Source organism: Actinia tenebrosa, unplaced genomic scaffold (genome assembly GCF_029948245.1).
Source record: "Actinia tenebrosa isolate PJP-AT-01 unplaced genomic scaffold, QUT_ActTen_1.0 PGA_scaffold7__59_contigs__length_16204524, whole genome shotgun sequence".
NCBI classification, from domain to species: domain Eukaryota; kingdom Metazoa; phylum Cnidaria; class Anthozoa; order Actiniaria; family Actiniidae; genus Actinia; species Actinia tenebrosa.
In genome coordinates, this window is record NW_028292584.1 from 1530821 (window position 1) to 1553034 (window position 22214).

At 37.6% G+C, this 22214-nt stretch overlaps 4 protein-coding genes across 4 annotated transcripts; 3 read left to right on the forward strand and 1 right to left on the reverse strand.

Moving 5' to 3' along the window:
* Window positions 1–1518: 1518 nt before the first annotated feature.
* Window positions 1519–2694, forward strand: LOC148905305 (uncharacterized). Its single transcript, XM_089040476.1, has one exon. It carries the CDS (start codon window positions 1534–1536, stop codon window positions 2692–2694), a length of 1161 nt encoding a protein of 386 aa, XP_088896602.1. The 5' UTR covers window positions 1519–1533.
* A 2959-nt stretch (window positions 2695–5653) lies between these two features.
* On the forward strand, window positions 5654–9567 carry LOC116307313 (uncharacterized). Its single transcript, XM_031717498.2, has 2 exons — window positions 5654–6509; window positions 8561–9567. The coding sequence occupies exons 1-2, from the start codon at window positions 6005–6007 to the stop codon at window positions 9031–9033; spliced, it is 978 nt and encodes a 325-aa protein (XP_031573358.2). The 5' UTR covers window positions 5654–6004; the 3' UTR covers window positions 9034–9567.
* Window positions 9568–16567: 7000 nt separating this feature from the next.
* Window positions 16568–20317, forward strand: LOC148905306 (uncharacterized). Its single transcript, XM_089040263.1, has one exon. It carries the CDS (start codon window positions 16651–16653, stop codon window positions 19774–19776), a length of 3126 nt encoding a protein of 1041 aa, XP_088896389.1. The 5' UTR covers window positions 16568–16650; the 3' UTR covers window positions 19777–20317.
* LOC148905307 (uncharacterized) lies at window positions 20006–21848 on the reverse strand. Its single transcript, XM_089040133.1, has one exon. It carries the CDS (start codon window positions 21696–21698, stop codon window positions 20175–20177), a length of 1524 nt encoding a protein of 507 aa, XP_088896259.1. The 5' UTR covers window positions 21699–21848; the 3' UTR covers window positions 20006–20174.
* Window positions 21849–22214: the final 366 nt, after the last annotated feature.

Consider the following 22214-nt stretch of genomic DNA (forward strand, 5'->3'; position numbering starts at 1 on the left):
AGAGTCTATTAACTCTGATAAGGTATAAACACAGTGAAATTGACATATAGTGAGAGATTATCACATGCGTGCATAAAAATGAAAGGCAGAAAGAAAGGCAGAAAGAAAGGCAGAAAGAAAGGCAGAAAGAAAGGCAGAAAGAAAGGCAGAAGAAAGGCAGAAGAAAGGCAGAAAGAAAGGCAGAAAGAAAGGCAGAAAGAAAGGCAGAAAGAAAGGCAGAAAGAAAGGCAGAAGAAGGCAGAAAGAAAGGCATAAAGAAAGGCAGAAAGAAAGGCAGAAAGAAAGGCAGAAAGAAAGGCAGAAAGAAAGGCAGAAAGAAAGGCAGAAAGAAAGGCAGAAAGAAAGGCAGAAAGAAAGAGGCAGAAAGAAAGGCAGAAAGAAAGGCAGAAAGAAAGGCAGAAAGAAAGGCAGAAAGAAAGGCAGAAAGAAAGGCAGAAAGAAAGGCAGAAAGAAAGGCAGAAAGAAAGGCAGAAAGAAAGGCAGAAAGAAAGGCAGAAAGAAAGGCAGAAAGAAAGGCAGAAAGAAAGGCAGAAAGAAAGGCAGAAAGAAAGGCAGAAAGAAAGGCAGAAAAGAAGGCAGAAAGAAGAAAGAAAGAGAGAAAGAAAGAAAGAGAAAGAAAAAAGAAAGAAAAGAAAAGAAAGAAAGAAAGAAGGAAAAGAAAAGAAAATAAAAAAAAGAAGATAAGAACTCTATCTCTACCCCTAAAGGAATCCCTCACTCATACTAAAGCCTAAATATAAGAAATCCTCAAGCTCCATCACTCCCTACCTCCCATCCCTCCCCCTCCCCCTCCCTCTCCCCTCCAAGAAAAACAACTCCCTAAAAATCCAAAAATAAACCAAACATACCAAACCAAACCAACAAAAAAAAAACCAACCCAACCACCAAACCAACCCAACCAAACCAAACCCAAACCAAACCAAACCAAACCAAACCAAACCAAACCAAACCAAACCAAACCAAACCAAACAAACAAACAAACAAACAAACAAAATAAAAAACAAAAAGATTGTTGGCAGTAGCTGGAAGACTGCCGTCAGAAATAAAAGAGTTAATAGTGTCTTTGACAGTTTGCTGGTAGGTAGGAGTGAGGTCAATCTTATCATTAACACTCCCCGCACCTCTCATGTTTACTTTTTACCTAAAATTCACAAACCTAATAATCCTGGCCGTCCTATTGTATCAGCTTGTAGTTGTCCCACCGAACTTATTTCTAGCTTTCTTGACTCTCTTATGTCACCTATCGTTCAGACTCTACCCACCTACATTAAAGACACTAATCACGCCCTCAGGATTTTTAATGACTTTCATTTTCAAAATTCTCAATCCAAGTTTTTATTTACCATGGATGTTAAATCTTTATATACCGTCATTCCTAATGATGAAGGTCTCAATGCTCTCAAACATTTTTTTGATCGTCGCACCGTTTTAGAACCTAGCACTCCTACTTTATTGCGTTTAGCTGAACTTGTTCTCACCCTTAATTGTTTTTCCTTTGGCGACCGCTTTTTTCGACAGATTAACGGTGTAGCTATGGGCACCAAAATGGGACCTAGCTATGCTAATTTATTTGTTGGTTACATCGAGCAACAGATTTTTGATCTCTATCCAGGCATTAAACCTGAACTTTTTGGTCGCTACATTGATGATTGTATTGGTGCTACTTCTTGTTCAAAACAAGACCTAGATCCTTTTATTCTCTATGTCAATTCTTTTCACCCAGCTCTTGAATTCACTTGGGACATTAGTGAAACTTCTGCCACATTTCTTGACATTTCTGTGAGTATTTCTGCTAATCATCTCAATACCACTATTCATTATAAGCCCACAGACTCTCATTCATATTTACTTTATTCCTCCTCACACCCTAAACACACTCTCAATTCTATTCCTTTTTCGCAATTCTTACGTTTGCGCCGTCTTTGTAGTGACGACACTGATTTTTCTTACAAATGTCAAGAAATGCGTTCCTTTTTTCTTAATCGTGGTTACCCTATTACCATCATCGACCGTGCTATGCTTAAAGCTTCTTCCATAGATCGTAACACTGCTCTCACCCCTAAATCACACAATTCTAACCTTAACCGCATTCCATTCACTATCACTTACCATCCTATTTACTCTATCAAACCTGTCATTAATCGCAACTTCAATTTACTCAACTCTGATCCCACCACGTCCAACATTTTCAAAGAACGCCCTCTTTTTTCGTTCAAAAGGGACCGTAATTTACGCTCTTTCTTAGTTAAAGGTGTACTTCCTTCTAATAAAGAACCCGGTACTTTTCGCTGCTCTCGCAAACGTTGCTACACTTGCCCCTTTGTTGCTTCACAAACTTCTATGAAAGGTCCCAAATCCACCTTTAATATTACAGATCATTTTGATTGTACTTCTTCTAACGTCATCTACTGCATTCAATGTTCACGCTGTAACATGCTCTATGTTGGAGAAACTGGCCGCCGATTAGGTGATCGTTTTAGAGACCACCTTTACGACATTCGCAAGAAAGATTTATCTAAACCAGTTGCTCGGCACTTTAACTCTGCTAATCACTCTGAGCTTAATGCTATTGTTTTTGGTCTGTGTTTAACCCACGGCAGCAACAATCATCGTAAAACAAAAGAAATGCGCTTAATTCATTCACTTGGCACCGTTAATCCCCAAGGGATGAACGAACGCTTCGCTTATAATTAAGGTATTTCTCACCTATTGTTGCTTTCGATCCTTTTTTTTCCCTTTGTTTTATGGCTTGCTTTTTTCTTATTGGTTTGTTTTCTCTCTCCTCTACTATATAAACATCTCTCTCACTCTTACTTTATATTGACTCCGACGAAGGACTAACGTCCGAAACGTCAGTTCCTATTTTCACTACGGTGTAAAACTTATCAATCTACGATAACTGTTTCATTAGAAACACCGACGCAGTCCACGCTAGTGTTTACTAGCCATCATCTACATATTGTTATTTTCTGTTACTATTCAATACTAGTAAATATATTCATATATATTCATTAGCAAATCATTCAAGTAGGGTTTTCCGATTTAGCGGAATTCCGGCTGAATTGGAATTTATTGTTCGAGTTAAGTGAATGAGAACAAAACCATAAGTTTGATATGATATAAAATCAATTAAAGTAGTATTTGAATAAAAAAAGAACACACTAATACATTACATGGCTTTTTTGCGCAACGCCTTCCTTTTCCCGCAAGTCCTTTCTTTCTTTCTTTTTTTTCTTTTTTTTTGTCGAAAGATGTATTAGCACTGTTTGAAATTGAAAATATAGGACAAAGGTATGTTTGGCTAATACTGACAGTTCATTTTGATTCTTTCATACATATCGAATAACCTGCTTTGTACTCAAAGATTAGGCCGCTAAATTTTGATTTTATTTGCTTGTTTGGTCAGCTATATCATATATATCAAATATACCTATTTCTCGTACGTTCATTCAAAATAGCTTGATCTTTATTCGATCGATTTTTCTGAAAAGTTTCAAAATCCATTGTTCAATATATATTATAATGGCGCAGCGCACTGATTCTAAAAATAGCTTAAAGATTCTGACAAACATTGCATTCTGTTTAACCACTACGAGGATTATACAAACCGATTTTATTATTTTTACTTAAAGTTACATATAACCCATGTAAACTAAGATCAACTGCGATCGGCTGTGAAAATTATCTGCTGAAAGTAAACTCGTAAGTTTGTTTATCCGAATTTCGCCTTTGTCTTCGTTTTTATGACGTCACGGTTGCGCTGCGCTATTGACTGCAGGAATTTCAAATTCTAGTGGACGAAAAAAGGTACAGTTATCGTCTCAAAAAAACTCATTGACAAGGAGAAATTCTAAAAACATTATTTCTGACTGACAATCATAAAGATATACAACATTTTAAAATTGTATTTATTTATTTATTGTTTTCCAACTTATGGCACAACGCGCCATCCTACAACTCCAGACGTAGCGTGTAAACCAAGCCTTTAACTCGCCTACGACAAACGCGAGCGTGTTGTATACGATAGTTGTTGGCGAAAATCGTACCGTCTAAACCGGCCTTAAAAGAACCCAAGGGATTGGGAACGGGGGAGTATTTATATTGAAGGATTAGCATATAAACTCCAAAAGTAAGCATACTAAAACTCAAAAAGTTCAGTTTTTAATTGTAATTCTGTGTACTTGTGTACTGGAGTTTTCTTTGTTACAACCATTGGCTGCGGACTAGAGTGTAACGAGGAATTTGAAGTTTGAGTTTGTGAAGACCAATTCGAAGACCGGTGTGGTGGAGATGGTGCGAACTATTGTATATTTTAAGATTTCCAAGTCATCTGAATGACTCGCACACCTATGGGATGATTCCACAGTTGGGCATAGGACAATTTGCATTGCCAAGAGGAGCGAGGTTTGCTGCTGATGGAGGATATCCCGCTACTTTACCGTTGATAAAGCCCCTGCGTAGGACGGTTGTGTGAAACCAACGGCAACGAAACGCTAATAGGATTTTACGGTCTATTAGGGTAAAGATCGAACATGCAATTGGGTTTTTAAAAATTCATCGAAGCACATCTACAACAATGAATTTAACTTTTGGGGGCTTTATTGTTTTCGTTATTATTATCATATTAATGTTGCTACTGAGCTCTTTTTGCTTTGAGAGTCTATTCAATTTTTCCTCTTCACCTATCTCCCTTTTACTTTTATACTTTATTTTTAAAGTGAATAATACAGGTTTTTAAGTGCATACTTGTAATATTTAAAAACTTGAAATGATTTTAACACATATGCTAAACAATTGAGTTTTGTTTTTTGTGTGGTATCTGCAGCTGTTTCTCGCAGCTCTGACATGTTTCAGTAGTTTTTAAAATTATTTGAGATTTTCAAGCATATACTGGTTACCAAAAGTGACCTTCTTTCCAAGAGTCATCAGAGTAGCTTGCATTTTTCAATTCTCCGAGATCTTACTGACGTTTTATGGCTTATTATCCATTTCTAAGTCCAAACTTGAATGAAGTTCGACCTCTACCTGCTCCCTTTTGTTCAGTTTTGTCTGTCATTAAACAGCAACGGTCAGATTTTAATGAAGGCAAATTTAAATAAGCAAAATATTCTACAGTTTTGCAAAGTTTGTCATTAAAATTCTTTCTTCAGTCCTCTTTTTTCGGTTTTTGAAAAAAACGCAGTCAAAAAAGCTCGTGCTAGAAGTAGTTTTTATTGCTAAAACTATGATTTTTTTCTTGCATTAGCGAAATTATAGAACATTTTGTTTTTTTGTTGCACGTTGTTTCAATATGTTGGCAAGCAGGTATTATATATATTGATGATTCGAATTCCTTTTGATTCCGCTGGAAAAAAAAAAAAAATTAACTATTTAGCCAAGTAAATCAACTCTGCCATCATCCGGACGCAAAGCATGACTTCAGTCCTTTCGGATGAACTTTCACCAAACTTGAAGACTTTTCATAGAAATAAACTGAAGTATGAGCCTGTGATTGTAGATTGTTTGCGGGCACTGCATGCATGGGCGGGGATAAAGCTCGCAGGTATTCTATTGAAGGGATAGTAGTGCCGGGAGGTATATACAGGTGCTGTGTTCTTCTTTAAGTAAATAACGAAATAATTACCGTAGAACCTTGCATGTAGACAACGTGCTCGTCAACTAAGAGCATTTTAAATACTCCTTTGGAGATTTATAGCAATAAGTTTGGAAGTTAAGCTCTAAAGAGTACAACTTGTATTCTTTACTGCGTACAAAGTCGTGTTTATCTGACGAATAGGGTAAAAAGAGCAATTGTTCTTTTTGTACGCTTTTTTAGCGTAGGCATTCATCTACTGACGCATAAAGGAATATTTGCATTTCTTTAAGAATATAAAGACCGGGCTTTAAAAGGACATAGGGTCATTTAAGCTACGACTAGTGCAGGGTTGTAGTACATATATGATATATTAGACACATAGACGCGTAGAGACTAGAACAACTGAACTGTGAAGAAACGCTTTTAATAATGGATTTGAAGAAAGTTACCTTACTAGGTGACTCGCCTACTTATCTTCCTGATGAAGAAGTCTTGTTCTTCCCTTGTTCAGAGAGTACGGTTTGGAACGGACTTACATTTGCAACTCCTCCTTTGTCTCCAGTTGATACAGCTTCAAGCGACAAGGAAGTCATTACACACTTATCAAGTATTCGTGACGAGCTTCCTGACGAGCTGTTTTCAAACACGAGAGCAAATAGCTACGGGAGATCTGAGTCGCCGGCTATTTTGAACGACATTATGTGGAATGAGGCCAGTCAACGAGCTAAAAGACCCGACTCCGCTATGGATATAGATGTACGTTTCCATCTTAATTCAACTCCCATAGCATTTGAACAGCCGATAGCCAACACATTTGTGGAGAGTGAGGAGTTTTTTTCATTCTCGTTACTTGAATCACACGAAGACGATGATGGCAGTGATAGACATGACGAAAACATCGCTTCAAGTCCATTCCAAGACATATCCGATTCAGGTCAGTAGTCATATCAACAAAACTTTTTTTAAGTTTAAAAAGTTAAGTTATAATTTTATTTTTGTTAATGTGATTTGCTATTTATTTATAGACAGCTTCATGCAGTTTCAGATTAATCCAAAGTTTTTCTGATGAAAAAATCAAAAAAAATCATAGACTCAATGGATAAAAAATCTGCTTTCGAAAAAGCCGGTAAACGTAGACAAAAACTACAAATTAGTTTGATAGTTTTAAGGAATGGAATTTTCTCTTATATGGCTAATTTCATAATGTTCTCCATTCAATAATATTTTAAAACACAGAATACATTAAAAAATCCAAAACAATAGAAAATGTGGTATGTTTTTCGCTATTTTGAAGAAATGCTGTACACAATCAAAATTATAAATATTGGGAGTCCATTATAAGAATCAAAATAAAACATTGACACTTAATTTTCAATTTTTATCTTTTTATGAACGGCTGTCGTTTTCTCAATGAAAATATCGAATAACTTGAAATATAATTAAAGACATAATAAAGTAGTTTGTTGAATTCCTCATCTACTATTGAGAAGTTGTTACCAAACAATTTATGCTTCACAAAACATCTGATCGCGAAGTAGGCTTTCGCACACAATTACTTTGTGGAATTAAAAAAGCATATATTGATAAGGTTATTCATTTACTAAGGCTACAATGTACAATGGAACTAACCAGCCCACCCGCTATCGTGCGGAAATTAGTATTAAGACTAAAAAAAAAAAAAAAAAAAAAAACCTACAAAATAAGGTACTTTCAAGTGTAATACCAGCTTTTTTGCCATCTTTTATTCTTTCTTTCTTTCTTTCTTTCTTTTTTTTTTTTTCGTGCACGTTTTCTTGTTTTTTATTTTAATCGCACTTTTTTTTCCAGTTTCGTCTTTTGTTCGATCCTAGCATTTTGTTGCCAAAAGTAGCTTTGTCCAACTAAAAGAAAAAGCCGTATTGATGTTATGTGAAGAGAACTGCTCATCGATTAAATTGAAAAATCGTTTTTTTTGCTACGAAATCTTAAGTTCAATGTCCATACCACATTTTCTCGTATACTGATATTATTCGAATTCGAATTTTTTAATCAGTTTTATTTTGTTTTATATGTGACCAAAAGCATCGTATAGCAGATGTCTTACTTCAATCAAAACCACTGATATGAATTGCCGGGATTTTATTATGTTTTCGAGAAGACTATGATCATTGACGGTGCGCGGATTGATTGTGTATTGATTGTCACATCATTAAGCCGGGGACACTATTGTGTTTCGTTTAACTTCACTGCCATCAAAGCAACCAGCTAAATTGCAATTCGATGTGTGAGTTAACAGTTGTTTTTATTCTAAATAATGACGGGAATTGGAAGAGACTAGAGTGAAGGCATTTAACCCGTGAAATAGATATTAGACTAATACACATTGGTAGACCTTAATTCCATTGTTTTCTTTTGTGTCTATTTGACTATTACACGTTGACTAGTATTTTATATTTCACGGGTTAAATGCCTTCACTCTAATAATATAAATACTATTCATCCAATCAATCAATGGCCTGTTTTCCGTGTGTATGTGGGCTTGCCGGAATTGTATTTACTGGTAAACATGTGAGTATGCCAGACCAGCCTACCACCAGCCAACGACTGTCTGGACACTGAAGTGCTCAGTTACCGACTGGTTTTAATTTGAATAGAATGGTTGACTCAACAAACGCAATAGAGAATCCGCATAGCAAATCATAATCAGTCACTTGATGGTATTAGGAATAATTAAGGTTAAACGACGAAATTCACATGAGCCGCATGGGGTGTTCTTTTTGCCATTAGGTTCGGATCATGTAAAGTTCAATGCAACCGTTTGACGTCAGGCTACCCTAATATATCTTTTGAGTCGGTATTCTGTAGTTTTAAGTTAGGATAATTTGTGTAGTTCAGTACGTCTCAGTTCCTTACTCGTTTTATTCATAGTAAGAGTTCTCATCTCGTTTTTTATGAATAATATCTTAGTCTTCTAACGCTCTTTTCGTTGATGTTGCTTCTCAACAGAGGAAGAAATAGATGTTGTAACCATACAGACATGTTCTAAACAAGAAAGCAAGAAATTAATACGAGGGAAGTGTATATCTACTAAACAAGATGACCCTGAACCTCTAGTAAAGAATGTCGAAACTACCCAGCTAAAACCAAAAATAATATCACAAAAAAGCAAAGACAAGAAAGAAGACAGTTCGACGTCAGACAGCGACTGCGAAAACACACGAATCTCGCACAACGACTTGGAACGAAAGCGACGCAACGAGCTGCGAAATCGTTTTAATGCTCTGAGAGAAAGCGTTCCATCTTTGATGAACAACGAGAAAGCTGCAAAAATAACAATACTAAGGAAAGCATACGAACTTGTCGCAGCTGCAGAGAAAGAAGAGAAAAGATTGATCAAAGAGAAAGTCCTTGAAAGACAAAGAAATGCTGAACTTCTGAGGAAAATTGTCAAACTAACCAGAGCGAGTAAACGAAGATAACGTAAGGCCACGCAGAACTGGACTTCCTTCTGAGTGCAGGGAGTGCAGGGAAAAATTTTTATGCAAACAAGTAAGCTGAAAAAAACTGACAAGCAACGTATTTTACAGGATTTACATATGAATAAAACGTCATCAGTATTGCGACATTGCAAATAATTTTCAAGTCATATGTATATATATATATATATATATATTTAATTGTAAATATTATATAGCCTGAGAAAGAAAAACTAAAATTACGCCATTCTATGCATATGTTAGTCGCCAACTGCACAAGCTGAAATTTCGTCATCCTAAAAATAATGATTTTGCGACCAATATTATCTTGAAAGTGGAAACACACAAACTTACCCATAATCCTTATCGGCCGCAGTTTTGTTAGCTTTCTTGGTTGCTAACTGATATATGAATGTCTGTTAGATTTTTTCAATGCATTATAATAGAATCCTAAGGGATTTTTTTGTCAAACTTATACATTGAGGAAGCTATCATAATGGGCTTTTATAAATAAGGGACATGTATATACATATAAAATATAGGTATAAATTTGCTGCTGTAAAATAAAAATCAATTGGATTTAATTTGTGTCATATTAATCTAAGCATGTGACAAGTCATGAATGAATACCGGCACGTTAAACTTCAAAGGACTAATGTCCGAAAACGTTACGGTCAGGTTTAAAATGTCTTCTCAAACTCATTAATAATTCACAAGATGTCTGAGGCCCCGTCCACACTATGCCGGATAAATTTGAATCCGAATTTTTATTTATTCGGTTAGGCCTACCGTCCAATCTAGTCCGGGCGAATCCGGAACAATTCTTCACCGAAAATGAATTTTCGAAATGGAACCAAATTTGGATTCAAATTTATCCGGCATAGTGTGGAAGGGGCCTTAGATCTTCTAACAAATTACTCCTTAATCTTCCCAAGATCAATACCGTCACCTATGGCCAGCGGGCCTACTCGTACGCAGCTGCTGAACTCTGGAACTCTATACCTGATAACATTAGAACTTCTCCATCAGTTGAAACATTTACAACTAAACTCTGATAAACTTTGATTTAGCATATAATGTATATTATTATTATTATTACTATTATTAAGCTCAGCAACCAATGGATGGGCACTTTTCGGATTACGTGGATGGGTTTTGAAACCTGATGAACCTAGTGTTTCAATAGGGTTTCCACGGCCTCGTGCTTTCAAATGTTTTCTCGTGTTTGGAAACCCTAATGAAACATTCTTACTCGTTTTTGAAATATTATTTAAAATTCTTGTTGTAGTCATCACATTCACCTGTTGCATTCATCATGCCACTGATGTTCCAACCTGTGACCACTAGTCATTCTTATTTACTTGTTGTATTCAACACACCAACAAAGTCCCAACTAGTAACCACTAGTAATTCTCATTCACATGTTGTATTCATCACACCAACAAAGTCCCAACTAGTAACCACTAGTAATTCTTATTCACTTGTTGTATTCATCACACCAACATAGTCCCAACTACTAACCACTAGTCATTCTTATTCACTTGTTGTATTCATCACACCAACACAGTCCCAACTAGTAACCACTATTTATTCTTATTCACTTGTTGTATTCAACACACCAACACAGTCCCAACTAGTAACCACTATTTATTCTTATTCACATGTTGTATTCATCACACCAACACAGTCCCAACTAGTAACCACTAGTCATTCTCATTCACTTGTTGTATTCATCACACCACTGATGTCCATCTTGTGACCACTAGTCATTTTTAGTCCAAAAGGAAGTGATTTTACTTGGCCCGTGAAAAATAGTAACCATGCATAATATACATATTAGTAGTTATACAAACCTACTAATGGTAAGTCACAAACCCTGCACTCTGATTGGCTGAGGTACTAGTAGTCTATTAGTGATATACCACTAGTAGCGAAAAGTAGCGGTTTTGAAAACCAACAAACACAAAAATAATTTATTTGGATTAAATTCAATATTTTTCGTCTCATTTATTAGACCTATTACTAGCTTTATACTAAAACAAATAGAACTTTCGCCGTCGACGTCATATGGTCTACGAGTCAATATAGCCCATTTGGACTTTGGCTATTCATGGGCTATTGACTCGTAGTCCACTCGGGCTACGGGTCTAATGGTATAATACTAGGCACTTTAAATGAGTCTGTGGTCTTCAAAAACAGCGGTATTCATTGAATTCGAATGCGAAACTGGCGTATTCCATGATTTTCTTTTGCTTTACTTGATTGTTAGTAACAGACAGGTACAGTTTTATGGACCAAGTAAAATGCTATGTATATTTCCATACTGACCTGTTGTTTGTTTATGGATATTTTTGTTTATTTAATGGTTTACTCTACGAAGCTCATGTACTAAGCTGAACAGCCTGGCACATCTAGCTTACGTTAATTGTTTCACACGTTCTTGGCGATTCATTCAGACCATCCCATTCCTTCACTTTGTGCGGCTCGATCGATCTGTCAAACAAGAACAACGGCACTCATGGTGGCAAGGGTACGGTGCACGTGTTCCGTTGTCATGTTTGCTGGTTACCTGTAACTATTCAATCGTTACTGTTCCAGTTTGTATAAATGGCTTCCTTCACCACAGGGTTACCACCGTGATCATTGGCTTGAGGTACATTGACGTCATGTTGGTTGACGATAATAAAGCATTCCTCATTAGCTTCTTTTGTTAGATCAACCAGCATGGTGGCTGTTTCATTGTTTGTTATATCTCAAGGGATTTTGAGTCATGTGAAGAAACAGTGGATTCCACCGAGTGACTCTTTTTCCACTGGACTCCAATTGAAATTTAGAAGTTTTTTTTACAAAGGGAGGAAATTAAGCCGTAAAACCCTGGAAGCACAGGAGAGAACCAACAAACAATGCAACTCTACTCACATACGACACCGAGCTCGGCGGGACTCGAATTCGGGTCGCATTCACCGCTACGCCACCCATGCTTCCCATTAAACTGTTATACTGCTAACACTACAACTAATTAATTAACTTGTTGTTATAACAACAACTACAAATATCAACCAGAAGAAATAATAGAGGTTTTGCACCATTACGTGACGGCAGCCATGTTAGAACGCAGGAATAACAATACAATCGTTTTACATAAGAAAAAATTCAATTCCCGAGAGCAAAGTGATTTTATTGCTCTGCCATCTAACCACAGGCAGCCCAAGTTGTATAATTGACGTGGGCACGTGATGGTGCAAAACCTCTATTGAGGATTCTTTTTTCCTTTCCAGAAAAGATCCTTGGTTCCAGGGTGTTTCCATGGTACATGTCCGTTGTCGTTGGCACACTCGGTCATATCATTGGACTTATCTTCGATATGATCCTAAGAGAATAACGGGTGTTTAAAGAATTTGTGTCAGGACTGAACCGCAAAGCATCCCAAACGATTCTGAATCCAGCGCACGGTTACCATTTATTGACGTTTATTGGGAACACGAGAAAAAAGCAAGAAAAAAAACCCTCTCGCTGTGTGTTTTTGTTTGAAAACGAAAAACAGAGCCGGAAACTATAGCTTCTACTTATTTCAGAGACGTCTATTTTAAGTAGACGTATTATTAAAAGGAAATACCGCATTTGGTCTCGAAGAATTAATTATATCATGAAAATAGCATTTGCATTTATCGTGCTACGCACTCGGCGTGATTAAGTCCCTGTTTACATGGGAGGAGGATGATCCATCTGGTTGGATCTTCCTTGCAGGCGAAATAACTTTTGCGTTTAGTTTACATGAGAACGACACGAATTGAAAGGACCGTAATTATTCACATTCACACCACAGAAGTCCCAAGATAAATATCTCTTAGCCCTTAGTAGGCGAGTTATCTCTCTTTTTTCGTTTACATGTGTTTTGCTAGAGTCAAACACAATCCTAGTACTAGGATCTTCCTGTCTGCGAGACAGGAAGATTCTACTGCTAGGAAGATCCTAGTACCAGAAAGAAGCCTGCCAATGTGTATGTAAACAGAAAGCAATAAATATAAAGTCGGTAGATTGATTTGCCTGCAAGTAAGATTCTATCCGTAGGATCATCATCCTCCCATGTGCAGGGCCTAAGCCACTAACATCAAATGCACGTGGTTTTTTTTCATTAATTCTTCATAAGAACAGTGGTGTTAATTTTGCACCAATGTTTTTATTTTCATTTGCATTTTTGACAGACACATAAACAGTATCTTTTAATCAGTTTTCAGCACGTTTTTAGATAAACTTTACCTTGGTCAGTGGTGAACTGTATGACGAAGAACAGGAATTCCTCGCTTTTGATGCGGAGCGCATGCGTACTAGCTATTGACTAAAGTTAACGGTGTATTCTTTTTGTTCATAACAAAAGCAACATCGTACATACCACACGATATAGAAATGTTCAATGGTAGACTTGTCTGCAGTCATGATTTCATCACTAATATTGTATAAATATTCAGTAACCAATAGTAACCATCAGTACCTAATCAACACCTTGTAAGTTGCTCATCAGTAACCAATAGTAACCATTAGTACCTAATCAACACCTTGTAAGTTGCTCATCAGTAACCAATAGTAACTATTAGTACCTAATCAACACCTTGTAAGTTGCTCATCAGTAACCAATAGTGACTATTAGTACCTAATCAACACCTTGTAAGTTGCTCATCAGTAACCAATAGTCACGATTACTCCCTAATCAACACCTTGTAAGTTTCTAATCAGTAACCAATAGTAACCATCAGTACCTAATCAACACCTTGTAAGTTGCTCATCAATAACCAATAGTAACCATTAGTACCTAATCAACACCTTGTAAGTTGCTCATAAGTAACCAATAGTAACCATCAGTACCTAATCAACACCTTGTAAGTTGCTTATTTGTAACCAATAGCAACCATTAGTACCTAATCAACACCTTGTAAGTTGCTCATCAGTAACCAATAGTAACCATTAGTACCTAATCAACACCTTGTAAGTTGCTTATTTGTAACCAATAGTAACCATTAGTACCTAATCAACACCTTGTAAGTTGCTCATCAGTAACCAATAGTAACCATTAGTACCTAATCAACACCTTGTAAGTTGCTCATTAGTAACCAATAGTAACCATTAGTACCTAATCAACACCTTGTAAGTTGCTTATTAGTAACCAATAGTAACCATCAGTACCTAATCAACACCTTGTAAGTTGCTTATTTGTTACCAATAGTAACCATTAGTACCTAATCAACACCTTGTAAGTTGCTCATTAGTAACCAATAGTAACCATTAGTACCTAATCAACACCTTGTAAGTTGCTTATTTGTAACCAATAGTAACCATTAGTACCTAATCAACACCTTGTAAGTTGCTTATTTGTAACCAATAGTAACCATTAGTACCTAATCAACACCTTGTAAATTGCTTATTAGTAACCAATAGTAACTATTAGTACCTAATCAACGCCTTGTAAATTGCTTATTAGTAACCAATAGTAACCATTAGTACCTAATCAACACCTTGTAAATTGCTCATTAGTAACCAATAGTAACCATTAATACCTAATCAACATCTAACAACTCACTGCCACCAACCCATTTATAAGCGCGTGAGTAATTTTTAGCCAAGCTAACAATCTGATGGACCAGTGAAATAGATCGAGTTGGGATCGTCTAGTAATTTTCCCCTGATATAACAGAATGGCCAGAAGTTTGTTTTAGGCTTAATTAGAGGTCGCCTACCATCTTGTGGGCACTCTGATATCTTATGTTTTTGTAAAAATTACGATGGATTGCCTGTTGCGCCGCCAGATCACCACCGGAATACGTAATGAACTGTTCCTGTAGATCTACCCGATGGATTTGACAAATCTACTGGAGAAATATCTTTGCCAACGAAATCTGGTGTGTTGGACATGTGTGAGCGTTGCCATGGTATTAATGGTTGCTATGGCTGCTCATTAATGTGCACGGCTTAGTATAAGGTGTTATAATGGTTGCTATGGTTGCTCATTAATGTGCAGCTTATAAGGGTCACTAACAAAAAGATAACTGAACACTAGCTAAAGGTTATTAAAGATAAGATCAATAAATATTGCCTAATGTACACGGCTTTTGTATGTAGGCTTCTTAACTTTCTATGCCTCGAGGCTTGCTCCTTAGACCACTATATGTAAAAGACTTTCAGTATTACGTTACTGAAGTTAAAATAAAATGTTTAAAATTGCATTAAACCTCAAAAGGATCAGTAGATATAGTGTTATTGTTTTATTGTAAGGTTATTGAGGAGTGAACTGACTAGCATTTTATAATTTTTTGTGATGCACTCGACAGCTTGTCATTACGAAATGGTCAATGCATGGGCGTCCACAAGTATTCGTGACTGCCCAATATTTCGTGATACCCGTGACGTATTCAGGATTATATGGATATTTTTAAAACAGAGCTCCTTTTATTCGTGATAGTATGGCATTAAGTCGGAACTACCGATTAGAGAATTAATCATTACTCTCATCACGTCGAGTATGCTGACAATGCCCAAACGAATAACTTTCTTTCTTGGCTACCTGTGGTCTAAATAATTGATACTGATTGAGAGAGACTGAAATTTGCCGGCAGCTGGACTGAATCAATGAAATTTCGCTTGTTCCTCGTTAGAAGCCCGGCTGTCCTTTTGAAGAATCAAACAGATAAAAATAACTTAATCATTGCCATTCGTGATCGTGTATTAAATGAACTACTCACTGGAACATTGACCATGGCAGCATGGACCTAAGTTATACAGTAACACGTGATAGCTATTTATAGGATCCCTGTGGTTTACATTCTAAAGTAGAATCACCTCATAAACTGACAGAATTATTTGGATTCATAAATTAGAAATTTATAAATTATTTCTCTATATAGTGAGTCATACTATTTTATGGGTTCCCTGTGGTTCAGATAAGTACTGAGTCATTACACGGAGTCATGACTATGAACTCATAGCTCGTGACATCATCGTTTCATTTGCTAAATTACAAATATATGTGGAATGTGCCTCTATATAATAACTATATTCATATACATCGTAATATCAATATCGATATCGTATATAGATTATCCATGAAGTGTAAGAAATAAATATCCAGGGTTTGCGCTTAAAAAATACTGCTCGATCGACATCCTTCCAAACCCCTATCCTCTAACTACCACTGGTAACATTGCTTTGTAGATAATAATTTTTGACACAAAACTAATCAGCCTGCCTGTGGTTTGTGTTTTTACTGATATGGTATTAAAGATGACTCATAGTCTCATATCTTAGAGTGTTAGCTGACGTTACAAATTTATGAATTTTGTAGTTTAGTTCGCAATGAGTTTCGTACAAATGTGATGCAACGCGTAGAAGACGGTAATTACAAAATTTCAGAACCCGAATATGAGTTATCCGTGAATGTTTTATTTTCCGAACATCGACCATCACCTAAAATATTCATTCTACGACACTGCTTGAGTGTCAGATGATTTCTGAGGTTTAATTATCGTTTGAATAACGTGACCGGATGAATAGCGCAGCGCGGTTATTACGTCACGAAATATGATACCTTTCGCGTGACTCAGACAAACAAACCATCTCAGTAGAAGAGGAATGACTGCAAATATAAATACTTCGTATCTAAATCCACTTAAAACAGCTACAAACTTGACTGAAAATGATGGAGTTCCTGGATCCAGGTTTGATGCTGACCCGGGAAACTATACTGTCTACCAGTTAAAGCGTTGGCTTAAATGCAGAGGCCTAAAAGTCACTGGAAAGCGTAGCGAACTGCTCGCACGTGTTCAGGATTGTATAAACGCTGGAAATTACCGCATTCTTGATCCGAGTATAGATGGAGGTAGGTGGCTCGATATTAAGGTATCCAAGGAATACAGCAAGGACGGAAAAATAATCAAAGAGCCAAAGAATAAAGTCCCTGAAATACCTACATCGGGCTGGAAAAACTTTCCATCCAATGACATACCGGCGCAGTTCAACTATGGACACGTTTATTTCTATGCTTTAGAATCGCTTCCATCACGATCAGAAAGTGAAGTCGTAGATCAAACGTCTGATGATAGTGATGATGAAGCAAAGGGACACGGACTCGGACATATGACTGACAAGCCTTTCAAGAACGGACGTAAATATGTTGACTCTGGCTTCGTACACGACGTTACTGACAACAAGAACAGTGATTATTATTTCCTTCGCGCGCACGTTTGGCCCTCAATGAAAACAGATCTTCCTCACAACGTATTGATAATTTTATCGATTCAAAGTGGCGCAGTTATACATGCATTGTGTGAGCCATGCAAAGCGTCAGAACTTGGCCGATGCAGCCACGTAGTTGCGGTTTTGCTGTTGTTATTAGACCACGTCAAAGAACACGGACATATCGTAACTACACCATGTACTAGCCAGGAGTGTTCATGGAACAAAGGAAAAAAGAGAAAGAAAAATCCCAAAAGACTCTCAGATGCCAAATATCCCTCCAAAAAAAAGAAAACACAAGTTCAAGTTATAGATTTCGATCCACGACCGCCTCAATACAGACAGGTAACATCGTCAATGACCAATAACTTTGTCTCTCGGCTACAATATGAAAATGCTAAGACCGGGAAAATTTCTATGTGGACGACACAACTGAAGGTTTCATATAATGATTACTCAGTAGACGATATTTGCTTGCCTTTGTTAAGAGAGAAGGTAGAAATCCTTGTTAAGAACTTAACTCCCTCATCACTCACCCAACTTTCTGACACAGAGCAACAGAGCCAAAGTGAAAAATGGCACTCTGAGAGATGGCTTCGACTAACCGCCTCCAAATGCCTTGAAGCTGTTAAGATTGGAAAACTTGTACTTGATGGATCCAAAAGTGCAGCCAGTCGAAGTGCGAAGTTTATATCATCTTACAAATGGAATATGGAGAGTGAAAACTACCAGTCTGTTTGGATGGCAAGAGGCTTAGAAAATGAAGCCGATGCTATATTGAAATACCAAGCTCAAACAAAGCATCAAGTTGTGGCATCTGGATTGTGGGTTAATCCCAAATACCCCTGGCTAGCATGTTCTCCTGATGGTCTTGTGGAAGAAGATGGTTTGCTAGAGATTAAGAGTCTAAAGGTTTTTCATGATCACACTATTCAAAGTGTGATCCAAGAGTCTGTTCTATCACAGGAAGTCATGAAAAGGCAGTGCTTTTACATAAAAGACAACGAATGTCTTTTAAAGCACAGTCATTCATATTACTATCAAACACAAATGCAACTCCTTGTAACAGAAAGGAAGTATTGTGACTTTGTATTGTATGCAAAGGAAGGTCCAGTGTCTGCTGAGAGGATTTACAGGGACGAATCATGCATATCAGACATACTACTCTCCCTTACAGCTTTCTGGACAAGAGTAGTTGCACCTGAAGTCTTTGAAATGAGGATTCCAAGAGATCTTTTGCCATTCGTGTTATCACATGATCACACATATGCTTCAGTTTCTAGCAGCGGTAGCTGTTCAACCAACCCAACCACATGCACTTCTCCTGGCAGTACTAGCTACCCAACCACATGTACCTCGTCTGGCAGTACTAGCTACCCAACCACATCTCCTAGCATTACGAGCTACCCAACCACATGCACTTCTCCTGGCAGTACTAGCTACCCAACCACATGTACCTCGTCTGGCAGTACTAGCTACCCAACCACATGCACTTCTCCTAGCAGTACGAGCTACCCAACCACATGCACTTCTCCTGGCAGTACTAGCTACCCAACCACATGCACTTCTCCTAGCAGTACGAGCTACCCAACCACATGCACTTCTCCTAGCAGTACGAGCTACCCAACCACATGCACTTCTCCTGGCAGTACTAGCTACCCAACCACATGCACTTCTCCTAGCAGTACGAGCTACCCAACCACATGCACTTCTGCTGGCAGTACTAGCTACCCAACCACGTGTGCGGCGTCTGGCAGTACTAGCTACCCAACCACATGCACTTCTTTTAGCAGTACGGGCTACACAACCATGTTTGCTGCATCTAGCACTAATCTCGTCATTTTGCCTTGGGGGTGTGTCACATCAGGTGGGATATCACTTACGAACACTTGCCCCATTGACAACTGGATCATGATATTTCAAAGTTTAGCAAAGTCGAACAGACTAAACCTTGATAATGTATATGGAGGGGGTGCTATTATTAAAACCTCATTGCATTTATTAGAACTTCACCAATATGGTGATGCAAAGGTTGCTGTAATACCACAAGCAGCAGCTCAGTTCAACAACTCTGGTGATATTGATTTGTATGGAAATGAAGCAGATTTTTTTTTGCCGCTTCTGAAGTCAGTCTTGACCACTGAATTTATATCAACTTGTGGTCTGCCTAACTGCCCTTCACCAGTTAAAATCTATAGAACATGCAACATCAATCTTAGTTGTTGTCCAGGTATAACCACATTTCAAAGTGCCTTTCATGAATGGCTGAATCCAAGTGTTTCCCTCTGCCGAAGAAGATTTCAGAACAAACCACTTACAGGCATTCCTTGTTTGCAAGATACTGTCACTGATTGCAATGGAAAGCAATACCTTGCCTGGTACTGTTCTGGACTGCGAGCAAATTCACCCAGACAATTTGTTTGCTTTAATAATGTCTTTGTCTTTTGTGTGGACTTACTCAGTAGAGCAGGTCATCTAGAATGGGAAGATTTACCAGCGACCCTTGTTATCAATTCCACCTAGTTATACCTTCACAGTGCCACTTTATGGAATGAAGGCCACTACATTAGCATCATAATTCATCATGGCACATGTTATATTTATGATGGACTTAAAGAGCACAGAAATCCACATTCTGGACTATCAGTATTCAAGGCAAGCCCAATGGGATATAAACTAAGCCATGTTATCTATGCTGCAGCTCAGTAATAATCTAGAGTACACTTTGAATAATTATGAATTAATAAATTGATGAATTAAGAAATAAGGATTTTTTATAGAGTGATTGCAAAATATACCAGTCAGTCTATATTAGTTACAACCTGTGTAAATGAGTGACTCTTCTATTTACATTATGTACATGTTAGTAAAATATGACAGTCCTGAAAGTGAAACTTATGTGTATTATTATATGCATGTATTTATTTACAAAGAACTTCTTGAAAATTCACAAGAGCACAGGCCACAACAACCATTTGAGTGGCAAGCGGTGCAAGGCTGAGGGGAATTTTTCTCCCTACTAGTTTAAATTGTTTGAGTCTTTGATTAAAACGTTCAATGTGAATTCTTGCTTTGGCAATTTTTCTGGTTTCCAACTCCTCTTTAGCTGTCAGAGACTTTCTTCCCTTTAAAAAGGCTGGGATTTTGAGTTTAACCTGCAGGGGGTTAACTAAATGTTGGACAGTAAATCCCCTGTCTGCAAGAATGACATCATTTGGCTCCAAGTCTTTGAGGATGCCACTTTCTTCAAATATCTGCACATCTGAGACGTCCCCTTCAAATAAATCGGACACAAAACAAGCTCCACCAGTAGGGGTACAGGCAATAAGGCACTTGAAAGTATTGCTGTGCTTGTAACTTGAATATGTATTTCCTTGCTGGGCAAAGTTTCTGGAGGTTTCAACTCGAAACTCTGTGCAGTCTATACTACATCGAACATTTTTGATTGACTTGAATACTTTTGGAAGGAAACGTCGCAAAAATTCCTTGGTAGGAAAAATTATTTTCTGCATTTGGCGGAATATCTTGAACATTAGCTGAATGTACGTAGTAAAGATGGTCCTGATATGGGTATCCTTTATTTCCTTGTCAGGGGTACTTAATAGGTGCGCCAGTGTTTTAATGTTAAAGCCCATTTTGAGTCTTAGGAGGCAAATGAACAGTTTCTCTCTGGATGACCATTTCGAGAGACGCCGCGAGCACTTAACTTTTATAACTCGGTTTCCTTTACAACCCCAAAATGATATTGTGTCCAAAGGACAAACTTCGTTCAAAAAATCGTAGAGGATGTCAAACTGAGACGAAGTTAGGCCAACATAGTACTTCATTAGGTTGGGGTCTTTACTGATCACTTCATAAGAAAGATTACTTACAATTTTTATCTTTTCTTCTGGTAGTTTAGCTTGATTACGAAGAATCAATGTCTCTACCTTGATCGCCAACTCATACTTAGAGATATTAGTCTGTGTAGCCTTGTTATTACCTGGCTCGTTGTCTTCAATAATTAGTTCTTCCTCCAACTCACAGGGCTCGTTAACGGTGCAAATGCAATCTTTCTCGTTGTCTGAATTCGACTTCTTCAAACAAGGTTTGTAAATATCTCTTTCCTTTGGCGCCTTCCTTTTGGTACGGCAAGCTTTCTTGGTTTCATTATCTCTCAGATTGGCTTTGAGAGGGTCGGGAAACTCATCTGTTGGACCTCTTTCTCCAACCCAATGGAGAGCACATATATAAGTGTTTCTGGTAATGTTCTTTAGCGAAAACGCTTCTCGAGAACAAGCATTGATCCACCTCTGACAACGCTCGAGGTCTTGTGATGGCTTGATGAATGGAATGAAGATCTTTTGGCCCAATTTCTCCATTTCTTTGAGCGATTCTGGAAGTCTATCGGGGTATCTTGAATCACTATTACATCTTCCCCAGCAGCAATGTTTCGTACTGACCATTTTGTCAAAAAAAAACGACGAGAAAATATAAAGAAACTAGCGAGCGTAATGAAAACCGCTTTACATTTACTATGACCTTTGTGTTCTGTTTGTCTGAGTCATGCGGGGGGTCCGATCTCGTGACATCTATTTTTAGTATAACCGCGCTGCGCTATTAGTTTAAAAATACCCGCATTGCGTGGAGATTCATCGTACCAAGACTAATCCTAGCCTTGCTTATTGTACGGCAAGGTTCGGCTTCAGCGTAAGAGTCGACAGGGTAGTGTATTTCATTCGTTTTTCCCGGATGCAAATAAATCAGAAGAAACCACTGAACTATTGTCCTTCGATTTCTATAAAGTTGAAATATAATGTTTGAGACCTGCGCGTTTGTGATTTTATTCATCCGTATTTTGTCAACGATTGACTGATTACGCGTATGAATTTTTCTCGCAAGCTGACTCAATGTTGATACACTGTATTTTGGCGGGAATTTTAGCGAGATATCCAATGATTCTTTGTGCATTTTTTTTTGCA

Coding starts and splice junctions, on each gene's coding strand:
- LOC148905305 (XM_089040476.1), top strand. CDS start 1,534: ATGGGCACCAAAATGGGACCTAGCTATGCTAATTTATTTGTTGGTTAC.
- LOC116307313 (XM_031717498.2), top strand. CDS start 6,005: ATGGATTTGAAGAAAGTTACCTTACTAGGTGACTCGCCTACTTATCTT. Junction 6,510..8,560: donor CCAAGACATATCCGATTCAG/GTCAGTAGTCAT, acceptor GCTTCTCAACAG/AGGAAGAAATAGATGTTGTA.
- LOC148905306 (XM_089040263.1), top strand. CDS start 16,651: ATGACTGCAAATATAAATACTTCGTATCTAAATCCACTTAAAACAGCT.
- LOC148905307 (XM_089040133.1), bottom strand. CDS start 21,698: ATGGTCAGTACGAAACATTGCTGCTGGGGAAGATGTAATAGTGATTCA.